The following is a 23,150-nucleotide window of genomic DNA, read 5'->3' on the forward strand; positions in this document are numbered from 1 at the left end:
GTCAGAGTTCATAGTAACTGATGGGAAGTCATTGAATAAAACAAATGATTTCTGGTATTCCTCAAGGTAGTATTATAGACACTCTGCTGTTGTTTATCCATATAAATAATTTAGGAGACAATATTAGACAATATTAGATTGTTTGCAGATGATGCTGTTCTTTATTATCTAGTAAAGTCATCAAAAGACCAAAACAATTTAGTAAAGATGTCTGTATGGTGTGAAAATTGGCAGTTGACCCTACATTATGAAAAGTGTGAGGTCTTCCACAAGGAATCCATTGAACATGGTTACACGATAAATCAGTCAAATGTAAAGGTCGTAAATTCAACTAAATAACATAGGAATTACAATTATGAGAAACTTAAATTGGAAAGAACACACAAAAAATAGGGGGAAGGCAAACCAAAGATGGCGTTTTATTGGCAGAACACTTAGAAAATGTAACAGATCTACTAAAGAGACTGCCTACACTACACTTGTTCATCCTCATTTGCAGTACTGCTGCACTGTGTGGGATCCTTACCAGATAGGATTAACGGAGTACATTGAGAAAGGTCAAAGAAATGCAGCATGTTTTGTATTATTGAGAAATACGGGAGAGAGTGTCACGTATATGATACAGGACTTGCGGTGGACATCAGTAAAACAAAGGTGTTTCTCATTGCGGCAGGATCTTCTTACGAATGCGAAAATATTTTGTTGATCAACCTACAGAAGGAGAAGTGATCATCATAATAAAAATAACGAAAAGATATAGGTGTTTGTATTTTCTGCGCACTGTTCAAGAGTGGAAAAATAGAGAATTATTGTGAAGGTGGTTCAAGGACCCTCTACCAGGCACATCAGACTGATGATGTCCTACATACTGCTATCAGATGGCCTTAAAAAAAAGGTTCCACTTTCTGGTCCTGAAGTGCCAGTCGGGACCTACTAACTGTCACCTCTCGCTCTGCCAGGGACATCATTTAGATGTGATATGGAGCTGTGTGGGGTCAGAACACCTATCTCCTAGCAATTATCGTCTTTCTTGACCTTGGAGCCACTACATCTCTTTCTAGTAGCTCCTCAGTTGGCCTCATGAGATTGAGTGAACCCTTTACCAGTTGTCCCACCAAGGAAAAAATCCAACTCAGGACCGGGAGTCAAACCCAGCTCCTCTGCATAGCAGTCAGATGCACTGACCACTGAGCTGAAGAGGTGTACACAAAATGCTAAATAAAACAAAAGTGCTGGAACAGTGTGCCAGTTTGAAATCTGGAATTATTTTATTCTTACTACAAATCGGTAAAAATTATGCTGAAATTGATGATAATTAATGGTAGACACTTGCAGCTTTTTTGTCTCATATTACACAAAAATTCATCGAATTTAGTTTGGAATTGCAAAGGCTAAGCAAGATAGTTGAGCCAAATGACTAATAAAATTTGCAGTTGTATATAAATGAGCCCAAAGAAAGAGAACTGTCTAATTTTTCAACTGTTGCTGTACTCTGGTTATGCTTAACTATCACTGAAAGTATTTACCAAAACATGCATTCTGTTGGAAAGAATAATAGGAAAAAATAAAAAACAGATTTACAGACATAAGAAACATTCGAGGCTGTGATGTTCTAATAGAGAAACTTTGGCATGTTGAACATGATGATCTCAAATTATGCTGCCAGGTTTGACTTTCATGAAACTCATTTGGTAAAGAAAATAATGAAAATAATCAAATTTCAACAAGACACACAGCTTAAAGCTCAGTTTATAGAACCTCATGAGAAGCTGGAGCACATTGAATTTTGGAGACGTGTGCATAGCAGTTATAAAAATTTACAAGACTATTCACAGTGTATTTTAACACTACTTCCTTCAACTTACCTTTGTGAAGCTTCATTTTCAAAAATGAACCACTTGAAAAATAAATATTGCAATTAAACAATGGAAAATCCAGGATGGAACATAACAATATAGTGAATAATATATAATGAATATATGCTACTCACGATATGGTGGAGATGCTGAGTCACAGAAAGGCTCAACAGAAAGACTGCCGGAAAGCTAGCTTTCGGCCAACAAGGACTTTGTACTTGATTTAGAAATGCAGTGAGGTTTGTACGCACTTTAAACGATGCAAGTACAGATGAGACCAGTGCTGTTTTTCTGGGGGAACGTGGGGGATGCATACCCTTAAACTTTTTCATCGACAAGGTACTTTTTTTTTATAATGTTGAGAACTTGGAAGAGTGCCAAAGATTTATATCACGGACGTAAATTTTTTATTTCAGTTTTTCATGTTGGTAATTGCAATAGGAATGATACCAGTGCAGTTTTTGGTGGGAAAAGCGATGTCATTGACTGTTTCAAGCATTTCGAAGCTGCAGCAACCTTTTTCGACTACTGAATCGCTGGCAGCCAGTTCAATAAGCATGTAGTGCCCTCGCCTGCTAATAGTGGACGATGGTAGTGCTAAACAGATAAGCGTACGCTCAAACGCCGAGCTACCAATAGGTGTCTCTATGGTCCCGCTACCATGATCCTTCATAATTCATTGGCATCTTTGTTTTGTTGTTCTTTATTCGTTTGTGTTTGCTGTTCCGTACTTGTCGGTTGTGCGAAGTTTTACAGTGTGTCCTGTCTTTCGTTGCAACTTTTAAATTAAGTTGGAGGTGAGAGATGAGCAGAAAACTAATAAACTATTTTACTTGTTCTCCTGCTATAGTAAAGTCAACTGAGAGTCAGATACCTTCTTCTTCTTCTTCTGCAGAGGTCTAGGAAAAGGGATACATTTCGGGAAAGTCACCCAGAACTGTGGGTCAGGGGAGACTTAACATATGGGATGGGAAGGAAAGACTAATTGTTGGGGACTGCACCAGACGAGATTTGAAAACCTGAGAGCTTAAAGGTCGAAGACAAGGTAATATGCAGACAGAGATTACTGCTTAAATATCAGGCGTGAGTTAATGAGAGTGAAAAGATAAGTCAATTGTGCGTAACAGGTGGGAGGAAGACAGTGAGAGATAGAAGGGAAAGACAATGAATGATGTAGAAAACTAAAACGGAGTGAAGCAAAGAATAGTTACCATGAAGAAATGCTGAGATAGAAGAATTAATGTAAATTAAGGCCTGGTGGGTGGCGAGAACCAAGGACACCGCTCCCCTCCCACCTCTCTTACGTACAGTGCACTTAGCTTTTCACTCTTATTAACTCATGTGTGATGTTTAAGGAGCAATATGTGTCTGCGTATTACCCTCTCTTCCACCTTGAAGCTCTCAGGTTTTAAAATCTTGTCCGATGCAGTCCCCAACAATCAGTCTTTCCTTCTCATCCCATAACGTAAGTCTCCCCTTACCCATGGTTCTGGGTGCCTTTCCTGAAATCTACCCCTTTTCCTAGACCTCTCCAGTTCTTTATCTTCACCCTTCTTCCTTCTCCTTCAACCCTTCTGCCTGAAGAAGGAGCCACTGGCTCCAAAAGCTTGCCAGTTACAACCATCTTTTATGTTTGTGTTCTGCTACAGCTTCGTGAGTAGATTTTTTTTATGAATCCAATTAAATAGTTTTGTCAATAATTGATTGTTTTTGTTGCTGTATTATTCACATAGTTATGGAAGACTAAAATACGTTATTAGTTTCATGTTTCAGACTTTATTTCCACGTTACTGGCAAATGAGCATTAATCGTTGTGCTGAACAATGAAATCATTTTTGTCCATTTGCTAAAGAATTTGGCTTCCATTAATCTTTTCTGCGCAGGCTGTCTATTTATTTGAAACAGGGTGTGTTCATTCCACATTATTGGCTAGTTTCAACTGTTCGCAGAATTTCAAAGGCACATTTTCATCTTCTGCCATGTATGGCATTATGCCATAATAAAGAACTAAACATAAGATATTACAGCACTGGTACTCCAAGAAAATTGGCATCCTAAAAACCTCACTGAAAAGATTAATACCAGGTAGTAGCCTACTTCAGTATGAATCTAGACATAAAGGTATGCACTTTATGCGGAAGTAAGCATTTTAACGTGATTTATGAAATTCCGATGCTCTTGGAGTATTCTGATGTCCTGTTTCTTTTATGACGTGATGTAAGATCTGTCAGTGCTATATACATACAAACATATGTAAATATTGATGTGAAGATGACGAAGCAGGCAAATTTAGTCAGTAGTATTGAATAAAATGTTTTGTTGCAAATATATTGACATCTATGGCAGAATTTTACAAATCTGCCTTCCATGAAACACATTTTTTTTTACTCACAAGACATGTTTCAACACTTGTCTGGTATCTCCTCTAGGCTTGATATTATTTCATAATTCATATTGTTTACATCTTAAATTTACAGAATGCTGTTCTTCGGTAAATTGTAGACTGGCAGCATACGGTATTTTATCAGTGTAACTTACGTCTCTGGTCAGGGCGTCACTGAGTCCCTCAGGTAATGGAAAAGTTGACGCATCCCTAGTGCCTTCACACACTTTTTTTCTCATGTTTGATAGAGAAATGCTTCCATCAAAGATTAAAGCAGGCTATGAAGTCGCCACAACTCGACCGTACGTTCTGAACCCAATGTGTTGCTACCAGTGTCAGTGTTACAATCACACTTGAATGTTCTATTGAAACCTGGCAGTAGAGATGTTCACGAGGGTGATTGCCTGCATCCTCCTCTCCACTGCATCAGTCGCAATGGCAACCAAGCACCCACATCCTGAGAATGTCTCTTGTATCTCAATGATCGGTCTGTCCAGGAGACCTGGATGAAGGAAAAAAATGACTTACTCTGTCGCTCACAAGTTGTTGGCAAGTCAAAAGCCCTGTGTTTTACTCTCTGGCTCTTACAATACTGTTCTTGCTGCATCTAGCTCCACGAAGGACATGACCGTGCAGACTTGCGACCTCAAATTCGACACCGCGGTTTTAAAATTGCCCAGAGTCACGGTAACATCCCCATTTCCTCCTTCCACTGTGCAACAAACTCGCAAATTTTTGCCTCCAATAGTGAAATCACGTGGTACACAACTAGCAGGTCAGAAAAGACAGGAGGAATACTCCTGTGAAGACTTTTTACATCCCTACAGCCAGCAAACATCTAAGTCTTCATCTACCAACTGCAAAGGCACCAAGAAATGAAACAAAGACAAAAGCTCTTCCCCTTCGCCGAGTAGGAGATCTTCTTCAACAGTGTCACTGCGTGATACCCTCACCCAGCTGACCTCTATTTTGCCGGTGCACACTGCCAACTGTTTTTCTGCCCTGGAATCCACAGACCAACCCAGTGTGAATGCCGACGCCTCTGTAGATCTCGTGTAGCAGGATCTCCAGCCTCTGCATCTTGTAGCAGTGAGTCTCGAAAGGCCGGCACCTGAAACAGCCAAGGTGACAACCCTTCATTTTTCCCTCCTCCCCTTTCTCCATCATGACCCTTCTCCAATTGCCTGACCTTAGATCCAACAAGAAGGACTTACGGCTGCTCTTGGAATAGCAGTGTCCACTTGCTTTCTGCCTCCAGGAAACAAAATTGCATCCTCATGACCACTTTGACCTCTTGCGTTTCTTTCCAATCCGCTTTGATCCCCCCCCCCCCCCCCCCCCAGCCCCCACTCCCCCTCCCCCCAAGAATGGCATTCCATCTCATGGGATAGTCATGCTGCTCATCTGGGATGACAGTCATAGTCAAACCATCTCAGTGAACACCCAGCTGCAAGCTATTGCAGTCTTCATTTTCCTTCCGCTCTTCACTTTTTCTGTCATACTGTCTCCATCCCTTCATCACTCAGTGGCACTGGGGCAAACTTCCTTCCCCTTTTTGCCGTTTGGTGACTTTATTGTGCTCTTCCAAAAACTGTAGGAGAGGTGCCCTCTTGGTTGACCTTCTCAATCAATTCAGTCTCATCTACCTTAACATTGGAGAACCCACGTTCCTTTAGACTCCACACACACCGGTTCCCATTTGGGCCTCTCATTCTGTACTGCCCAGCTTGCCCATCATCTCAAGTAGTCCGTTCTCGCTGATTTGTACCAGAGTGACCATGTTCCGTGTGCTATCTATTTGCTGACTCCTACCCTACCTATACATATAAACCCAACTAGCAGCTTTCTAAGGCTGGCTGGAGGCCTTACTCCTTGCTGGTGATCAACATTTCTCCAGTTGTGATGACACCTTATAAACATTATCGTTATGACTGCAGAACTTTCCGTTCCTTGCATTTTGTGTTTGCTGTGCCGTGTCCCAGTGCCTTGGTGGACTGCGGTGTTGCCCCCCCCCCCTCCCCCCCCCCGCCCCCCCCCCCCCCACACACACACACACACACTCACACTCTGCATGTTTATCTGTATCCAACAGTGGCGAACTGTATTCGCTATAAACAGTTAAGTGCACAGTGTCGTCGCATTCTTTGCGATAGCAAAAAAGCTAGCAGGATTTTAACAGTTCCACTCCCTCTTCCATCATGTGGGCCAACCACCAGCAGCTCTCTGCGACCAAGGTCCATTCTGCAATTTCTGGCTTTTCTGCAGTGGATGATGTCATTGTGGACCCCATTGCTATCTCCAGCAGCTTAGACCACTATTTTGTGGAGATTTCAAGCTCTACCCACTATCACCTTGCCTTCCTCCATCAGAAATGGGCTGGGGGAGGCTCAGGTGACATTGTTCTCCTTTCTTAATCATGAATGCTACCATGCCACCTTTGCTATGAGGGAGCTAGATCATGCTCTCACTTCATCCCAATCATCTGCCCATGGCTAGATAATAGTGACATTCAGATGTTGCAGCACCATTGTCTTGTGGGCAAGCACTTCCTCCTTCACAAGTATAATTGCGTCTGGGCAGATGGCATGTTTCCCAGACGTTGGTGTGAAGCCATCATCATACCCATACCTTAGCCCGGTAATGACAAACACAGACCTTCTTAGCTACCACTCCATTCTCTCACCAGCTGTATTTGCAACGTGATGGAACATATTATTTATGCCTGGCTGGTACGGTGGCTTGAGTCTCGCAATATACTAATGATTGCACAATGTGGATTCCAAGAGTACTGTTCTACAGTTGATCATTTCATCACTTTGTGAAACCCCCCACCCAATGTCATGAACGGTTTTCTGTAAAAATGTCAGACTGTGGCTGTGTTCCTTGATTTGAAGAATGTGTGACACACTTGCTGGAGGACCGGTATCCTCTGTACTCTCTGTGTGGGGCTTCCAAGACCACCTGCCCCATTTCCTTGAGGAATTTTTAAAAGACTGAGTTTCCTCGGTCCTTATCGTTTCTGCCGGGAGCCTCAGGGCTCCGTCCCTAGCATCGTCCTCTTTGGTATAGCCATTAACCCTATTATTGCCTGTCTGCTGCTGGGTATCTCTGGCTCCGTTTTTGTTGACAACTTTATGATCTGTTACAGTTTTCCACTGTCTCCTCGAGCAGACGATTGTCTTTACTCGTGGAGCTTTGACGATGGCTCTCACTTTTCTGCTGACAATACTGTTTGTGTGAATTTCTGGTGGTGCTGTCGGTTTCTTCCACCATGCTTATACCTTGGGCCTTTTGCACTTCCATTCACTGAAACTACAAAATTCCTTAAGCTCGTGCTTGACAGGAGACTTTCTTGGTCCTCCCATGTGTCTTACCTGGCCGCCTGCTGTACACAGTCCCTCGGTTTCCTACATGTGCTGTGCGGCACTTCCTGTGGAGTGGATTTTACCACACTCCTCAGTTTGTACCGATCCCTTGTCTGTTTGAATGTAGACTATGGGTATTTTGTTTATGCATCTGCACGTCTGTCCATCTTACACCGTCTGAATACAATCCACCATCAGGGAATCCGTTTAGCCACTGGTGCCCTTTACACTAGCCTGGTTAAGAGTCTGTATGCAGAAGCTGCTGAGGAGCACAGTCATACCAGCGTCATGTCCTACTCGGCTGATACGTGTGCCATTTTTCTGCCGTGCCTGGCCACCCATCCTACGACTCCTCATTCAATGACCCCTTTGACCGACAGTATGGGATGCGTCCCTCTTCTCTGTTCACTCCTGGAGTTTGCTGTCGGTTATTGCTCTGACAGCTTAACTTCATGCTACCTGCCAATTTCCCAATGAGTGTGAACCCTTCACCATCTAGGCTTTGCGGGGTGGCACCTTGTTCACCTCGGACTTAATTCGCTTCCTAAGGAAACTACTCCAGATTCAACCTATCACTGTAAGTTTCTCAACCTTCGCACAAAACTTAGCAATAATACTTTTGTGTACACTGACAGCTCTCGGACTGACCACGGTGTCGGCTGTGCCTTCATCATTGACACTGCGGATTTTCGGTATCAGCTTGCAGAACACTTCTCAGTATTTACAGCAGAGCTCTTCGCCCTGTATCAGGCCACACAGTACATCCGGCGACGCAGGCTTTTCAACTGTGTCTTCTGCTTCAGTTCTCCTAGTGCCGCGAGCCTCTGTGTGCTGGACACAGTCTGCCCCTTAGTGCGACAGGTCCAAGAAAGCTGTCACTTGCTCATTCTTGATGGAGCCACTGTGTTGTATATTTGAGTTCCTGGTCACATCGGTCTGATGGGAAACGAGGCTGCTGATGCTGCTGCCAAGGCTGCAGTCCTCCTATGGTGGCCCTTTAGTTCTTCCATTCCTTCCAACGATCTCCGTGTTGCCATCTGTCAACAGGTGGTGTCACCACTGGTCTTCCCATCGTGGGAACAAACTCCAGGGAGTTAAACTTGTCCCAGCATCTTGGCCGATCTCCTCTCGGTCCTCTCACCACAAGGAGATCATTTTAGCTAGGTTGCGTATTGCACACAGTCATTTTAGCCATCGCCATTTGTTAAGTGGTGATCCCCCTCCACTTTGTGCTCAATGTCCTCAATCTTTGACAGCTTGCCATTTCCTGACCGAATGCCCTTTTTCTAACCACTTATGTTCTAATATATGTTTGCCGTCTGAGTAATCAGCTGTTTTAGTTAATGACGCAAGGGCTGTCGTCCACAGTTTACTTTTTATCTGTCATAGCAGTACGGCTACGGACATTCAATCTTCAGTTTGGAACCTCCGTTGTCACTATGACATACTTTGTGGACCTTTTTCCAAGAGGAAGTCCTCATTCTTAGCTCTCCTGCCTTTCGTCGATTGGACTTATTATGTAATTGTTTTTAACTCTCTTTTTTACCTATTAATGTTTTGAGGTTCTGGCATGGGTGCATATGACCTTAGTTGTTTTTGCACCCTAAAACAAAACAAGCAAACATAGAAAAATTTGGGGCCCAGAAGACCAGCCATTTATGCCGTTATTTAAAGTTTACTGGCATGTTTGTATTCAATGTATCTTAAAGGATAATACATGAATAAAGGACCAATATTATACATGAGTTATTAGCTTTGCTTGTAGCTATCTATACTGTACACTATGTGATCAAAAGTATCTGGGCACCCCTAAAAGCATATATTTTTCATATTAGGTGCATTTTGTACTGCCACCTACTGCCAGGTACTCCATATTAGCGACCTCAGTAGCCATTAGACATTGTGAGAGAGCAGAATGGGATGCTCCACGGAACTCACAGGCTTCGAACGTGGTCAGGTGATTGGGTGTCACTTGTGTCATACGTCTGTACGTGAGATTTCCACACTCCTAAACATCCCTAGGTGCACTGTTTCTGACGTGATAATGAAGTGAAAACATGAATGGACACATACAGCACAAAAGCGTACAGGCTGACCTCCTATGTTGACTGACAGAGACCACTGACAGTCAAAGAGGGTCATAATGTGTAATAGGCAGACATCTATCCAGACCATCACACAGGAATTCCAAACTGCATCAGGATCCGCTGCAAGTACTATGACAGTTAGGCGTAAGGTGAGAAAACTTGGATTGTTTGGTTGAGCAGCTGCTCGTAAGCTGCATATCAAGCAAGTAAATGCCAAACGACACCTTGCTTGATGTGAGGAGTGTAAACATTGGACGATTGAACAGTGGAAAAACGTTGTGTGGAGTGACGAATCATGGTACGCAATGTGGCGATCCGATGGCAGGGTATGAGTATGGTGAATGCCCGGTGAACGTCATCTGCCAGCGTGTGTAGTGCCAACAGTAAAATTTGGAGGCGGTGGTGTTATGGTGTGGTCATGTTTTTTTTGTAGGGGGCTTACACCCCTTGTTGTTTTGCGTGGCACTATCGTACCACAGGCCTACATTGATGCTTTAAGCACCTTCTTGCTTCCCACTTTTGAAGAGCAATTTGGGGGTGGCAATTGCATCTTTCGTGACTGAGCACCTTTTCATACACAACAATAAGATCCCTGTAATGGACTGACCTGCACAGAGTCTTGACATGAATCCTATGGAACACCTTCGGGACGTTTTGGAACGCCAACTTTGTGCCAGACCTCACCAACCGACCTCAATACTTCTCGTCAGTGCAACTCTGTGAAGAATGAGTTGCCTTCCGCAAGAAACCTTCCAGCACCTGATTGAAAGTATGCCTGTGAGAGTGTAAGCTGTCATCAAGGCTAAGGGTGGGCCAACACCATATTGAATTCCAGCATTACGGATGGATAGCACCACGAACTTGTAAGTCATTTTCAGCCAGGTGTCTGGGTACTTTTGGTCATATAGTGTATGTATATTAATTTAAAGCATTAACTTTTCGTATTTTTGTGTATAAGCTACTTAACATTGATGTTGCTATGGGCTGACTGCATCATGTGTCCTGTGCTCTGAATCTCTGCTGTCATCGGCTGGCGAGATCACATGAGATGAGGTACGAATGGCGGACAAAAGCACATTGCAGTCTCGATTTCATTGCTTCGGAAACTAATGTGCTGTATTTGGTGTAATTCATGTTTATACTTTTGTAATAAGAAAATACACAGTGTACATATTGCTGTGCATCAAAGATCTTTCCAAAACACATTGTGTTTTTGCTGTTTCTCGTTTCCTAAAGCACCAGGATGTTCTCCACTGCTGTATGAAACCTTTACCATTCAAAGGATTGCTAAGTTTTACAGCTCTGAGGGAAAATATGCTGTCACTTAACATGGAAAAAGTGTATTTTCATCCAGGAAATAATGTACTTTTAGCCAGGCAAAATGTGGGAGGGTTCCCCAAACCCACAATATACACCCCAGTAAAGCTTATGTGGCCATTTGAATAATGTTAAATATTTTTTTAATGATCTGATCTTGCCTAAAAGTACTTAGAAATCAATTTCAGGAACAAAACACACTAATCCCAGACTTGGGTTTGATAGTAACTCGGTGATCAAATTACAAATGAGTCCCTTCCCTTCTTACACCCCTAAAGTGACATGAACATTATAGTGTTGTGCACAGCAAGTGAAATTAATTTTTGCAGGGGTAAGGAAGAGAGGATTTAATTAGAAAGGTGAATTCTTCTGCTTAGCTTATTAAAAACTGATCAGCGGCACTTTGTTATTTTCTACTCGCAAACATTGTGGCAGTCATTCTTTGAAATTCTGTTAGTGGCAAATCCTGTCTGACCCATGCCACGACAACAATTATTCCAGTTAGTGCCAACACTCACCTCCTGTGAATATGTGGCTAAAAATCTAATCACTGTCAAAATGGAGTGTGCCAACACTGGTCTCCCGTTCCGGTAGTAGACTCGCGTGAATACTTCCCTTAAAATATAATAGTAGTTGTCAGACCAGCACATGGCAATTAAAAATTCTTATTCCCTATATTCAAGGACTTTAATATCATAAACTTGGCTGATCATTATTAGCAATTGGACAGTACTGTATTCAATGAAGGAGCCAGGTGGAACCAATGGATGTGAATGGCAAATATTTATTCTTTACCACTTTTGAATGGTAACAAGTGTTAACATTAGATAGCTTCTGAAGGGTAACTTATCCACATCAGAATTTGATGATGAATAAATATCTACCTTTACTACTGTTGGCTTTACCTGACTTCCTCATCTAATCAAAAATATACTGGATGAATTAGAAATGAAAGGAAGGAAATTAGTGTTTAGTACCCAACTACAAGGTCACTGGTATGGAGCAAAAGCTTGTGTTGAGGAAGTAAGTAGTCTGTGCCCTTTCAAAAGAAATGTCCCGACATTTGTCTTAAGCAGTTTAGGGACGTCACGGAAAACCTAATTCAGGATGGCCAGATGCAGATTTGTACCATCGTCCTCCCGAATACGAGTCCAACGCGCTACCTCACTCGGTGGGTGAAGAAATTATAGTTGGCACATGGCAGTCACCTCAGTCACTTGCCAGTCAGGGAGGAAGCCGGGTGCAGAGTATAACACTACCTTTTCACACCCCAGGGGGGCTCACTGCTCTTTGGTGGGTTCGTGCTTGACTACCATGCGGCCCCAGCCTTTGCAGCATCTTTCCCTCCCACGCTGCATGTCTTTCCTCTTGGTATTCTTTTTCCCCTCCCTTCGGGGACATGTCTGGGCTGTTTTTGGAAATGTATTCTGCATTTTCGGTAGTAAATATCAGAATAATCTTCACTGTTTTTTGTTCCTTTTTTCTTTCATTGGTCGCCATTTCCTATCCTTCCTCCACTTTGGCATTTGAGGTTCCTCTTTTTCTTCTTCCTCCCTGTGTGCTCCTGAAGGCCAGCACATGCATCTGATGTGTAACAGGTGACTCAGTAATGCATAATTCCCAGCCCCAGCTCAACAGGTAGGATTTTGCATGTACCCCCTGGTACAGGTCAGGCCCAGGGAGGAGTGATTGCCTGAGCTGCTACCTTCCCAAATTGCCGATTAGTCCCTCTGTCTGGTGTTCGGGAGGTGTGACCTGAGGTGTGAACAATCCCTAAAGCGGCTGCACAGCTTTCTGAAGGGGGCCCCCAAATTGAAGGAGTGTGCCATTGCAGACCCTGGCAAATCGGGGATTTTCTCGCAATGAGCCAATTATCTTCACAGTCAACAACTACGAAATGTAAACGGAATGAGGCTAACAATTCAAAGACCCTCCCAGCTTCGCCATGGTTCCTCGTGGTTCCACGTACTGAAGATGGACAGTTCTTCACTACAGTAAATCCGTGTGTTATTCAGAAAGGTGTTGATGCAGTTGCTGGCTTTGTAAAATCCTGCTGTCATTTACACGTTGTAACTTTGCTTTTGGAGATCATAACAGGTTTGACAACCACTGCACTAATCCATTAAAACTGTTAGCTCTGGGCATATTTCAGTGTGCACCGTGCAGTGGGACATTGTCTATCAGGGTGTAGGGGATCTCGTTTTAACCACTCAGATCATTGCGATAAAGCAACCTTTCAGGCAAGTACTACACCCTAGTCATATAAAGTTTGTCTAGTAAAGTTGGATTTATGTATGACTTTACCTTTGCTTACCTAGCTGCTCATGTGACACCACTGAAGCTGCCTTTTAATCAGCAGTCCGTAAGCCATTGAAAGATATTTGTTTGTGTGCAAAAACAGTAGTCCAGTGTTTGTAGAATATAGTTCCTTTTTTAATGCCTTAGTGCATTGAAAAAGAATCCATTATCTGTGTCAATCTCAGCTTTTTAACAGTAACTATTCTGATTTTATACTTCAAAACTTACTTCTTGTTTGTAATATGTCTTGTCAAGTTGCTATGATACAATGAAGTTCCATGTACAGGAGGAGGATGATGCCTTTCCCATGCTCTGCTAATAAAGGCCCTTTGATCCAGTTTTCTACTTTTCCTAGTGATTATGTTTATTAACTGATCTCTTTGTTCATGGAAAAATATTTTATACAGTACGAATGAAAAACACGTGGTATTGACAGGTGCAAAGGCAAATACAAGAGGCTGTGAATTTTGTGAGATCAAAGATTTTAAATTAAGTGCATCCAAAGAATCTCTCAGTTGGCTGTCAGAAAAGACAGTTATTAATGTTTTACTCACCAAGCGGTGGCAGAACACACACATAAAAGACTTGTGATTGGCAAGCTTTCGAAGCCAAAGGAAGAGGAGTGAAGGGAAAGGACTGGAGAGGTCTAGGAAAAGGGGTAAATTCTGGGAAAGTCACACAGAACAGTGGATCAGGGAGACTTACTGCACGGGGTGAGAAGGAAAAACTGATTGTTGGGGATTGCATCAGACGAGATTTGAAATCCTGAGAGCTTAAAGGTGGAAAACGGGTAATATGCAAGACAGAGATTACTTCTAAAACATTGTGCATGAGTTAATAAGAGTGAGTAAGCTAAGTGCATTGTACGCAATGGAAGTGGGAGGGAGTGGTGAAAAATAGACAGAAAAGACAATGAAAGATGTAGAAAACTGAAACCGAGTGAAGCGAAGAGTAGTTACAGTGAAGAAAAGCTGAGACGGAAGAAATTAATGTAAATTAATGCTAGGAGGGTGGCAAGAACTAAGGACATGGTGTAGTGCTAGCTCCCACCTGCGGAGTTCTGAGAAACTGGTGTCTGGGGGAAGGCTCCAGATTGCGCGTATGGTGAAACAGGTGCCAAGGTCATGAATGTCATGTTGTAGACTATGTTCTGCAACAGGATATTGCGAGTTGTCAGTATATACACTCTGCCTTTGTGGAGGGGTCAGCAGTACCAGCTTCGGAGCACACCATTGGTGACTCAGTATTATCCTGGTCTGGAATGTGTTAATCAACTACTTTGACAGGGCCATGACTTCCTAAAATGATGTCCTTAAATGAGATCCATTCTCTTTGTAATTCTGACCACCACACCAAGAATAGCTTTCCGGCACCCTCCCAATTTCCGCAATATTCTTGTCAGACTCTATGCTCCTTCTGCACCCATCTCCCTACCCTATGGTTCCTATCCCTGTGACTGTCCCTGCTGCAAGACTTGCCCTATGCATCCTCCTACCACCACCTACAATAGCATAACTGGCAAAACAATACTATCAAAGGGAGAGCCACCTGCGAAATGACACGTCATATACCAGCTATTATGTAAACACTGGTAGCCTCCTATATCGGCATGACTGTCACCAAATCATTAATTTGGTTTCCCAAAAATCTACCCCTTTTCCTAGACCTCTCCAGTCCTTTCCATTCACCCTTCTTCCTTCCCATTCACCCCTTCTGCCTGAAGGAGGAGCCACTGGCTCTGAAAGCTTGCCAGTCACGACAGTCTTTTACGTGTGTGTTCTGCCACCGCTTGGTGAGTAGATTTTTTTATCTATCCAATTAAATAATTTCATCAATAATTGACTGTTCTCATTGTTAAATTATTAATGTTTGATATAAGACTAAAGTGATAAGAATTAGTGAATGAAAGACTATTTAGCTGTGGTAAAAATGCCACATTAAGCTAACGAATTAATGCCAAATTACAACAGCTATTCAGAGAAGAAAACATTGTTTTATGGGCTCAGTGTTATTTGCACAGTGGCAGGGCAGCATATCAGATGTTGAATCTTATACTGGCAGATTGCATATTGTTTATCAGGTGACAAAATGTGCAAGAAGATAAATGATAAAGCTGAAATCGAATTAATGTGTATGAAGTTTAAAATGAAAGACAAATCCTTTAATTTTTGGTTAGAAGCGCACTTTTTCTGTCTTTCATTTCATAGATTGTTTTCCTAACCATTTTAAGTTTTCTGCCTTTTCCATTCTCCCTAAGGGACTACCACAACTGAAAGTGTGAAACGGAACTTTTCTTTTCTGCTCATTTTTCTGTTCAGAATGCTGTGATTCTATTTTGACATTTAAAGAATAGGAACTTTATTTTGTTTAGGAAATATTTAACAATCTGTTATTGCTTTTTTAACATGTAGGTTGTTTGCTTTAAAAATACTCATTTTTCCTTTCTTTTTATTTTCAGTAAAGATGCAAATCCAGTGAAGCAAGAAATACAAACAAATATAAAAGAAGAACCAGCATCAGATGACAGTGATAGCACAGAGAGCAATCACTTAACTAGAAGTAATGTAAGGCTTGTTTTAATTTATTGTATGCCATCATATTTATTGAGAACTGTTAAAACTATTATTGCTTATTTTTAGAAGACTATGTCACAAATCTATAATCTTCACTTTACCAAATTTAGTTTGTAGGGTATTCTGTTTTAGGTTTTTTTCTGGTTTCTCTCTAACTGCTCCAAGTTTGAAATTTGCAAGCCTAGCACTATTACAAGTTAAAGGCTTGTCTGACATTAAAGAAACATTTCATGTCTCTTCAGAAAGACAATCTTTTTAATGGCAGTAAGTTCATATTTGTTGATGTGTTGTTATGTTACATGCAAGTACACCAGATGGTTTTGTACAAAAACTGCATATTAATGTTTTATTCAGAAACAACAATTATTATAGTGAAAAGACAAATGGTATATTTTTAGAAGTGTTTGAAACTTCTCTTGTGACAAATCTTATAAAGCCATCAGTTATTGTCATGGATATTGCTTCACATCATTCTGTTTAAGATGAGGAACAAACTTTAGCTACTAGAAAGACAGATTTGTTCACTGACTGAAAAGACAGGATGCATATGTTAATCTTGGAGCTGAGTTCAAGAAAACTGAATTGGCCGAAATTGTAGTACAGAAAAAACCATACTTCGCAAATTGATCAAATGGAAGACTTGGGCGTAAAATTGTTTAGCTTCTTCAATGTCATTGTCATTTCAATGTTATTGAAGGTACATGGATAAAAATAAAACAATCCAGACAACAAAAAGTTTACAGTTTCTGATGTTGAGGAACTTCTTATGAAAGCTGTGTGTGTGTGTGTGTGTGTGTGTGTGTGTGTGTGTGTGTGTGTGTGAGCAGTGAGGCAGCGAAGAGGAAAAGCGCTGTGCAAGAGTGCCCAAAAGAGTTAATTATGTATCTGGAAGAATGCAATGATAGCTTGAGCACTGCAGAAGGAAGAGATTAATTATCAAATGTTGTCATCAGTGATGTGAGTTGAGTTTTTCCAGTACTGTACCGTAATTTAACACAGCTGTGCATCTAAAAAGGTGTCATTGACAGATGACCATATTGTAAATATTTCCATCAGTTTAAAGTTGTGCTGATAGTTTCTTCTGTCATCGGTTGGTAGAAGAAGTTAGTAATGAAAATGAAAAATTATATAAGTGTTGCATAACTGTAAAAATAATTCATGTTATTATAATTAAATATAACAAATAACTTTAGATGATGTAATGTACCAGATACAGAATAGTTTCATCATCTTTTTTTTATTAATTTTTTTATTTTTTTCAAACTTACATATTGGACCTAGTAATTGTAAATAAATTTATGCCGATAAATATTATTGTACCAGATAGAAACACACTCGTCAGTAATATGGTGTGTTCTTTACTTTGCTCCAGGAGGAGAATTAGTGAATAGTATAACACATAAAATATTAGTTCACTTTATTATAACACAGATAAGAAGTATTACTTAATTTTGTTCAGTCCATGTCCACTGGACTATGAGTATTTGCAACTATCCCTGAATATTATCGTTATCAATTGATATAGACAAAACACAAATCTTCACTCAGAGTAAATTTAACAATAACTTTCATGTAGTGTTCTGTCTCATAAAGTGGTCACACAGCTGGCCTACTAGAAGTCGATGCTGTCGCAGACTGGGCTGAGCAGTACTGTGCTCAGCAGTAAGTAGAAGAGTGGCTCAGATGGTGTAGCAAAATGTTTCTGGGTGCTGTTACGCCAGTGTCACTCATTTGTTGATGTGGCTTTCAGTGACTGTCTTCTGTTGTTGCATTGCAAGGCATCAACTTTGCTTTTGTACCTTTCTCTTCAGATGACATCACATATTATGTTCTTGCTGTTAATAAAATGAGTCAGAGTGACCATCGTGCCATACGCCTCATCTGGCAACACTGCCACATGGCCACATGAACTGTCAGTACTAATTATTCATGTTTCACCTATAGTGACAGTTTTATTATCTTTTCTGTACAGTTTTTAGCCTAGCTTTCCTATGCCCTATATTCACTTGCACAGAATCAAATTAAAGTTTAGCCTTCTGTTCAATTTCATCCTCAAATGTACTTAAATTGAATGATAATATGGGCAAATAACAATGAACATACAACAATGCATAATATTCATATTCTGAAGTGCCAAAAAAACTGGTGTAGGCACGCGTATTCAAATACGGATGTATGTACTCAGGCAAAATTAGGTGCTCCTATTGCCAGCGCCTATAAAAGATAACAAGTGTGTGGCGCAATTGTTAGATCGGTTACTGCTCCTACAATGGCAGGTTATCAGAATTTAAGTGAGTTTGAACGTGGTGTTACATTTGGCGCACGGGCGATGGGACACACTATCTCGGATGTAGCGATGAAGTGGGGAGTACCGTGAATATCAGGAATCTGGTAAAACATCAAATCTCCAACATTGCTATGGCTGGAAAAAGATCTTGCAAGAACCGGACCAACGACAACTGAAGAGAATCGTTCAGTGTGGCAGAATTACAACCCTTCTGCACATTTCTGCAGATTTCAGTGCTGGGCCATCAGCAACTGTCAGCTTGCAAACCATTCAACGAAACATCATCGATATGAGCTTTCAGAATGGAAGGCCCACTCATGTACCCTTGATGACTGCACGACACAAAGCTTTATGCCTTGTTGCCTGGGCCCGTCAATACTGACATTGGACTGTTGATGACTGGAAACATGTTGCCCGGTCAGACGAGTCTCGTTTCATATTGTATGAGCAGATGGCTGTTTACGGGTACGGAGACAACCTCATGAATCCGTGGTCCCTGCATGTCAGCAGGGCCTGCTCAAGCTAGTGGAGGCCCTGTAATGGTGTGGGGCATGTGCAGTTGAAGTGATATGTGATGGGGCTCCTCATACGTCTAGGTACATCTCTGACAAGTGACACATAGTAAGCATCCTGTGTGATCACCTGCATCCATGCATGCCCATTGTGCATTCCGACAGACTTGGGCAATTCCAGCAGGACAATGCGACACCAACACATCCAGAATTGCTACAGAGTGGCTCCAGGAGCACTCTTTTGGGTTTAAATACTTCCGCTGGCTGCCAAACTCCACAGACATGAACATTATTGAGCATATCTGGGATGCCTTGCAGCGTGCAGTTCATAAGAGATCTCCACTCCCTCATATTCTTACTCATGTATAGACAGCCCTGCAGGATTCATGATGTCAATTCCCTCTAGCACTACACACATTACTCAACTCATGCCACGTCTTATTGCGGCACTTCTGTGTGCTTGCAAGGCCCTATAAGACATTAGGCAGATGTATCAGTTTGTTTGGCTCTTCAGTGTATCTGTAGCATTTGATAAACTACACAGTTCCAGGGTCATACTAGAAGGCAAAGGAATGTGGCTAGTCCTCTATATAGGTATATGTTTGAGAAATCTTGGGTTACTAGATATTTGGGGTACGGTGAATGCTTCCGTGTCTATATTACCACAAACTTGATTCAGCTACCACTATATTTGATTGTTGACCCCTCCACACCATAAGGATGATACAAACATCAACACAAACCCTTCAGCCCTCATACACACTGCATAGTGCGAAGTGATTGCGGCTTCTCGTCTAGCACCACTGTTCTACAACAGCTCCTCCTCCCTCCATTGTATGGATTTGTTTCTGTGCAAGAGTAATCAAACGGTCAGGTCATGATTGAATGGAGGGCAGCACCCTATGACACATTTGAATATTTCGTCCATAAGGGACGGCATTATGAGGCCTGTGACTGTTAATAAATACAAATAAAACAGTTTCTGCATAAGTCACTTGTTTATTTTGCCACTACACATTTCAATGGTTCACACCTGTATATTTAGGTGGAGACGTGTTTTCACAGTTCCAGACCAAGGGCGGTGTAAGTTATGAGGGGATGACTAAAAAAAAAAGCAGAATTACGTATGTCGTGGAAAATACTGCTCACCTTTATTCAAATTCCATTACAGACCTTCAAAGTAATCTCCTGCAGACATAATACAATAATTCAGTCCAGCACAAAACACTCCCTGATGTCCCATTTTAATAGTAAGTTGAACACACCCGAAATCTGAAAAGTTTAGCTCTCAATCACTCTGAAAATAACGACCCCAAAGCTCTTTTTCCACCGCAGGAAATAGGTGGAAGTCACAGGCACTGCATCTAGTGAATAAGGTGGATGTGGTTTCACCTCAGTGCCTATTTCAGTGTCTGTTTCTCGAGTCTTGATGGTGCGATGACCCAGTGCATTATCCTGATGAAGGCTCCATCCCGTGATCCATCCTATTTGAGAAAGATGTGGCCTTTTTGTTGCAGTTTCCTCCTTATGGTCCCTTCAATGCCTCACAGTAGTAAGCCACGGTAACAGTATGTTGCTCATCCACCACGTGATCATACACAATGCCTTGTCCACCACATGATCATACACAATGCCTTGCTTATCGAAAAGACAAGACCCATTTTGGGTCTTGGACTTGGAGGATGTTTCCATTGGGCACTGTCATGTTTTATCTCTGGGTCACAATGATGAAACCGAAGTCTTCCCTTCCATTGTTGACACACCATCACACGGTGAGCCTTCTGTTCCTCATTGATCACATGAGGCGCCTACTTTGCTGTATCTTTTCCGTACCCTAGAATATTTCATATAATGCCTTCAGCTTATCCTTAGAATATATTCATAAACTCTACAATCTTTGTTAACGATAAGTGATGGTCTTCCTGCAACATGACATCAGTTGTGTTCACGTTAGTTTCAGTCTTCGAAGTTTAGGGCCTTCTGGGGTGTTGAGCATCCACAGGGCCACTTTAACCACCCGAAATTGTTTATGCCACTCATAAACTTTTGTTTTCCCCATGGTGTGCTCTTTTAGGCCTGCTGAAACATTTCCAATGTTTCTGATGGAGTTTTATCAAGAACAACAAAAAAATCTAACTGACACGCACTGCTGCAACTTGAGATGCACGTTGTGTACAGTAAACACGCCTGTACACTTTCCCTGCTTCCTTCCAACTGCATGCTGCCAGGCAACTAACGCGTATGGTATTATGTCACTCAAGGTCAGACCTCTGGTTCTGCCAACACCAATTTCAAGTCCGGGCGCATTAAAATGCAAAAAAATTATTCTGTTTATTTTTTGACACCCTTTGTATTTTGTGTCTTTTGCTCATGACAAAAGTTGTTTATTTAGGAAAGGCACTTCAGAAGTTATAAAACATGAATTTCTGACAGTGTGTTGTACTTAGAGGGATGGTAGAGGTGTAGAAAGTCTGTTACTGCACATTACATTTACACTGTCTCTCCAAAGATGTCGTAAGTGTTACAGGTATGTTTGTTTACATTGGATACATAGATAAAAGATTAAATGGTTTCTATGTAAATGCTTTTCTTTCTTAAAAAATATGAATGAGCTGCTCTTGATTATATACTACTGGCCATTAAAATTGCTACACCACGAAGATGACGTGCTACAGGCGCGAAATTTAACCGACAGGAAGAAGATGCTGTCATATGCAAATGATTTACTTTTCAGAGCATTCACACAAGGTTGGCGCCGGTGGCAACACCTACAACGTGCTGACATGAGGAATGTGTACAACCGATTTCTCATACACAAACAGCAGTTGACCGGCATTGCCTGGTGAAACATTGTTGTGATGCTCATGTAAGGAGGAGAAATGTGTACCATAACATTTCCGACTTTGATAAAGATTGGATTGTAGCCTATCGCGATTGCGGTTTATTGTATCGCGACATTGCTGCTCGCGTCGGTCGAGATACAATGACTTTTAGCAGAATATGGAATCGGTGGGTTCAGGAGGGTAATACGGAACGCCATGATGGATCCCAACGACCTCATATCATTAGCAGTCGAGATGACAGGCATCTTATCCGCATGGCTGTAACGCATCATGCAGCCACGTCTTGATCCCTGAGTCAACAGATGGGGACGTTTGCAAGACAACAACCATCTGCATGAACAGTTTGACGACATTTGCAGCAGTATGGACTATCAGCTCGGAGACCATGGCTGCAGTTACCCTTGACACTGCATCACAGACAGGAGCACCTGCGGTGATGTACTCAACAACAAATCTGGGTGCACGAATGGCAAAACGTCATTTTTTTGGATGAATCTAGGTTCTGTTTACAGCATCATGATGGTCGCATCCGTGTTTGGTGACATCGCCGTAAACGCACGTTGGAAGCATATATTCGTCATCACCATACTGGCGTATCACCCGGCGTGATGGTATAGGGTGCCATTGGTTACACATCTCGGTCACCTCGTGTTCACATTGATGGCTCTTTGAATAGTGGATGTTACATTACAGATGTGTTACGAGCCGTGGCTCTACCCTTCATTCGATCACTGCGAAGCCCTACATTTTGGCAGGATAATGCACGACCGCATGTTGCAGGTCCTTTACGGGCCTTTCTGTATACAGAAAATGTTCGACTGCTGCCCTGGCCAGCACATTCTCCAGATCTCTCACCAATTGAAAACGTCTGGTCAATGGTGGCCCAGCAACTGGCTCGTCACAATACGCCAGTCGCTACTCTTGATGAACTGTGGTATCGTGTTGAAGCTGCGTGGGCAGCTGTACCTGTACACGCCATCCAAGCTCTGTTTGACTCATTGCTCAGGTGTATCACGGCCGTTATTAGGCAAGAGGTGGTTGTTCTGGGTACTTATTTCTCAGGATATATGCACTCAAATTGCGTGAAAATGTAATCACATGTCAGTTCTAGTATAATATATTTGTCCAACGAATACCGGTTTGTCATCTGCATTTCTTCTTGGTGTAGTAATTTTAATGGCCAGTAGTGTAGATACGTGCACATTTCAGTTTTATATATAAAAAGATCTGAAGATTAGATATTGTGAGGCATCAAGGGATCACTAATTTAGTATTGGAGGGCAGTGTGGAGGGTAAAAATCGAAGAGGGAGACCAAGAGATGAATACACTAAACAGATTCAGAAGGATGTAGGTTGCAGTAGGTACTGGGAGACGAAGAAGCTTGCACAGGATAGAGTTGCACGGAGAGCTGCATCAAACCTGTCTCTGGACTGAAGGTTGTGGATGCAAGATGAGTTATGGTCATTGGGCAGAGATTCAGAGGGCATGGGGTAATGGCTATCAGAGATCGAGGACAGCAGCTCTGAAAGAGGATATATCATAAAATGCACTAAGGTCTGTCTTGTTTATAAGCCTTTTGACAACACAGCACCTATACTATTCAGTGAAATGTTACCTTCACTCCTCAA

The 23,150-nt window shown here is 41.9% G+C and overlaps 1 protein-coding gene across 1 annotated transcript in view; it reads left to right on the forward strand.

The window, feature by feature from the left end:
• Positions 1 to 23,150, forward strand: part of LOC124795265 (non-homologous end-joining factor 1-like) — a 146,291-nt gene that overhangs the window by 116,590 nt on the left and 6,551 nt on the right. The window contains exon 5 of the mRNA XM_047259213.1: positions 15,765 to 15,870. Within this exon, the coding sequence (XP_047115169.1) occupies positions 15,765 to 15,870 (106 nt within the window). The remainder of the gene's footprint in view (positions 1 to 15,764; positions 15,871 to 23,150) is intronic.

This window comes from Schistocerca piceifrons, chromosome 4, assembly GCF_021461385.2.
Source record: "Schistocerca piceifrons isolate TAMUIC-IGC-003096 chromosome 4, iqSchPice1.1, whole genome shotgun sequence".
Taxonomy (NCBI): Eukaryota; Metazoa; Arthropoda; class Insecta; order Orthoptera; family Acrididae; genus Schistocerca; species Schistocerca piceifrons.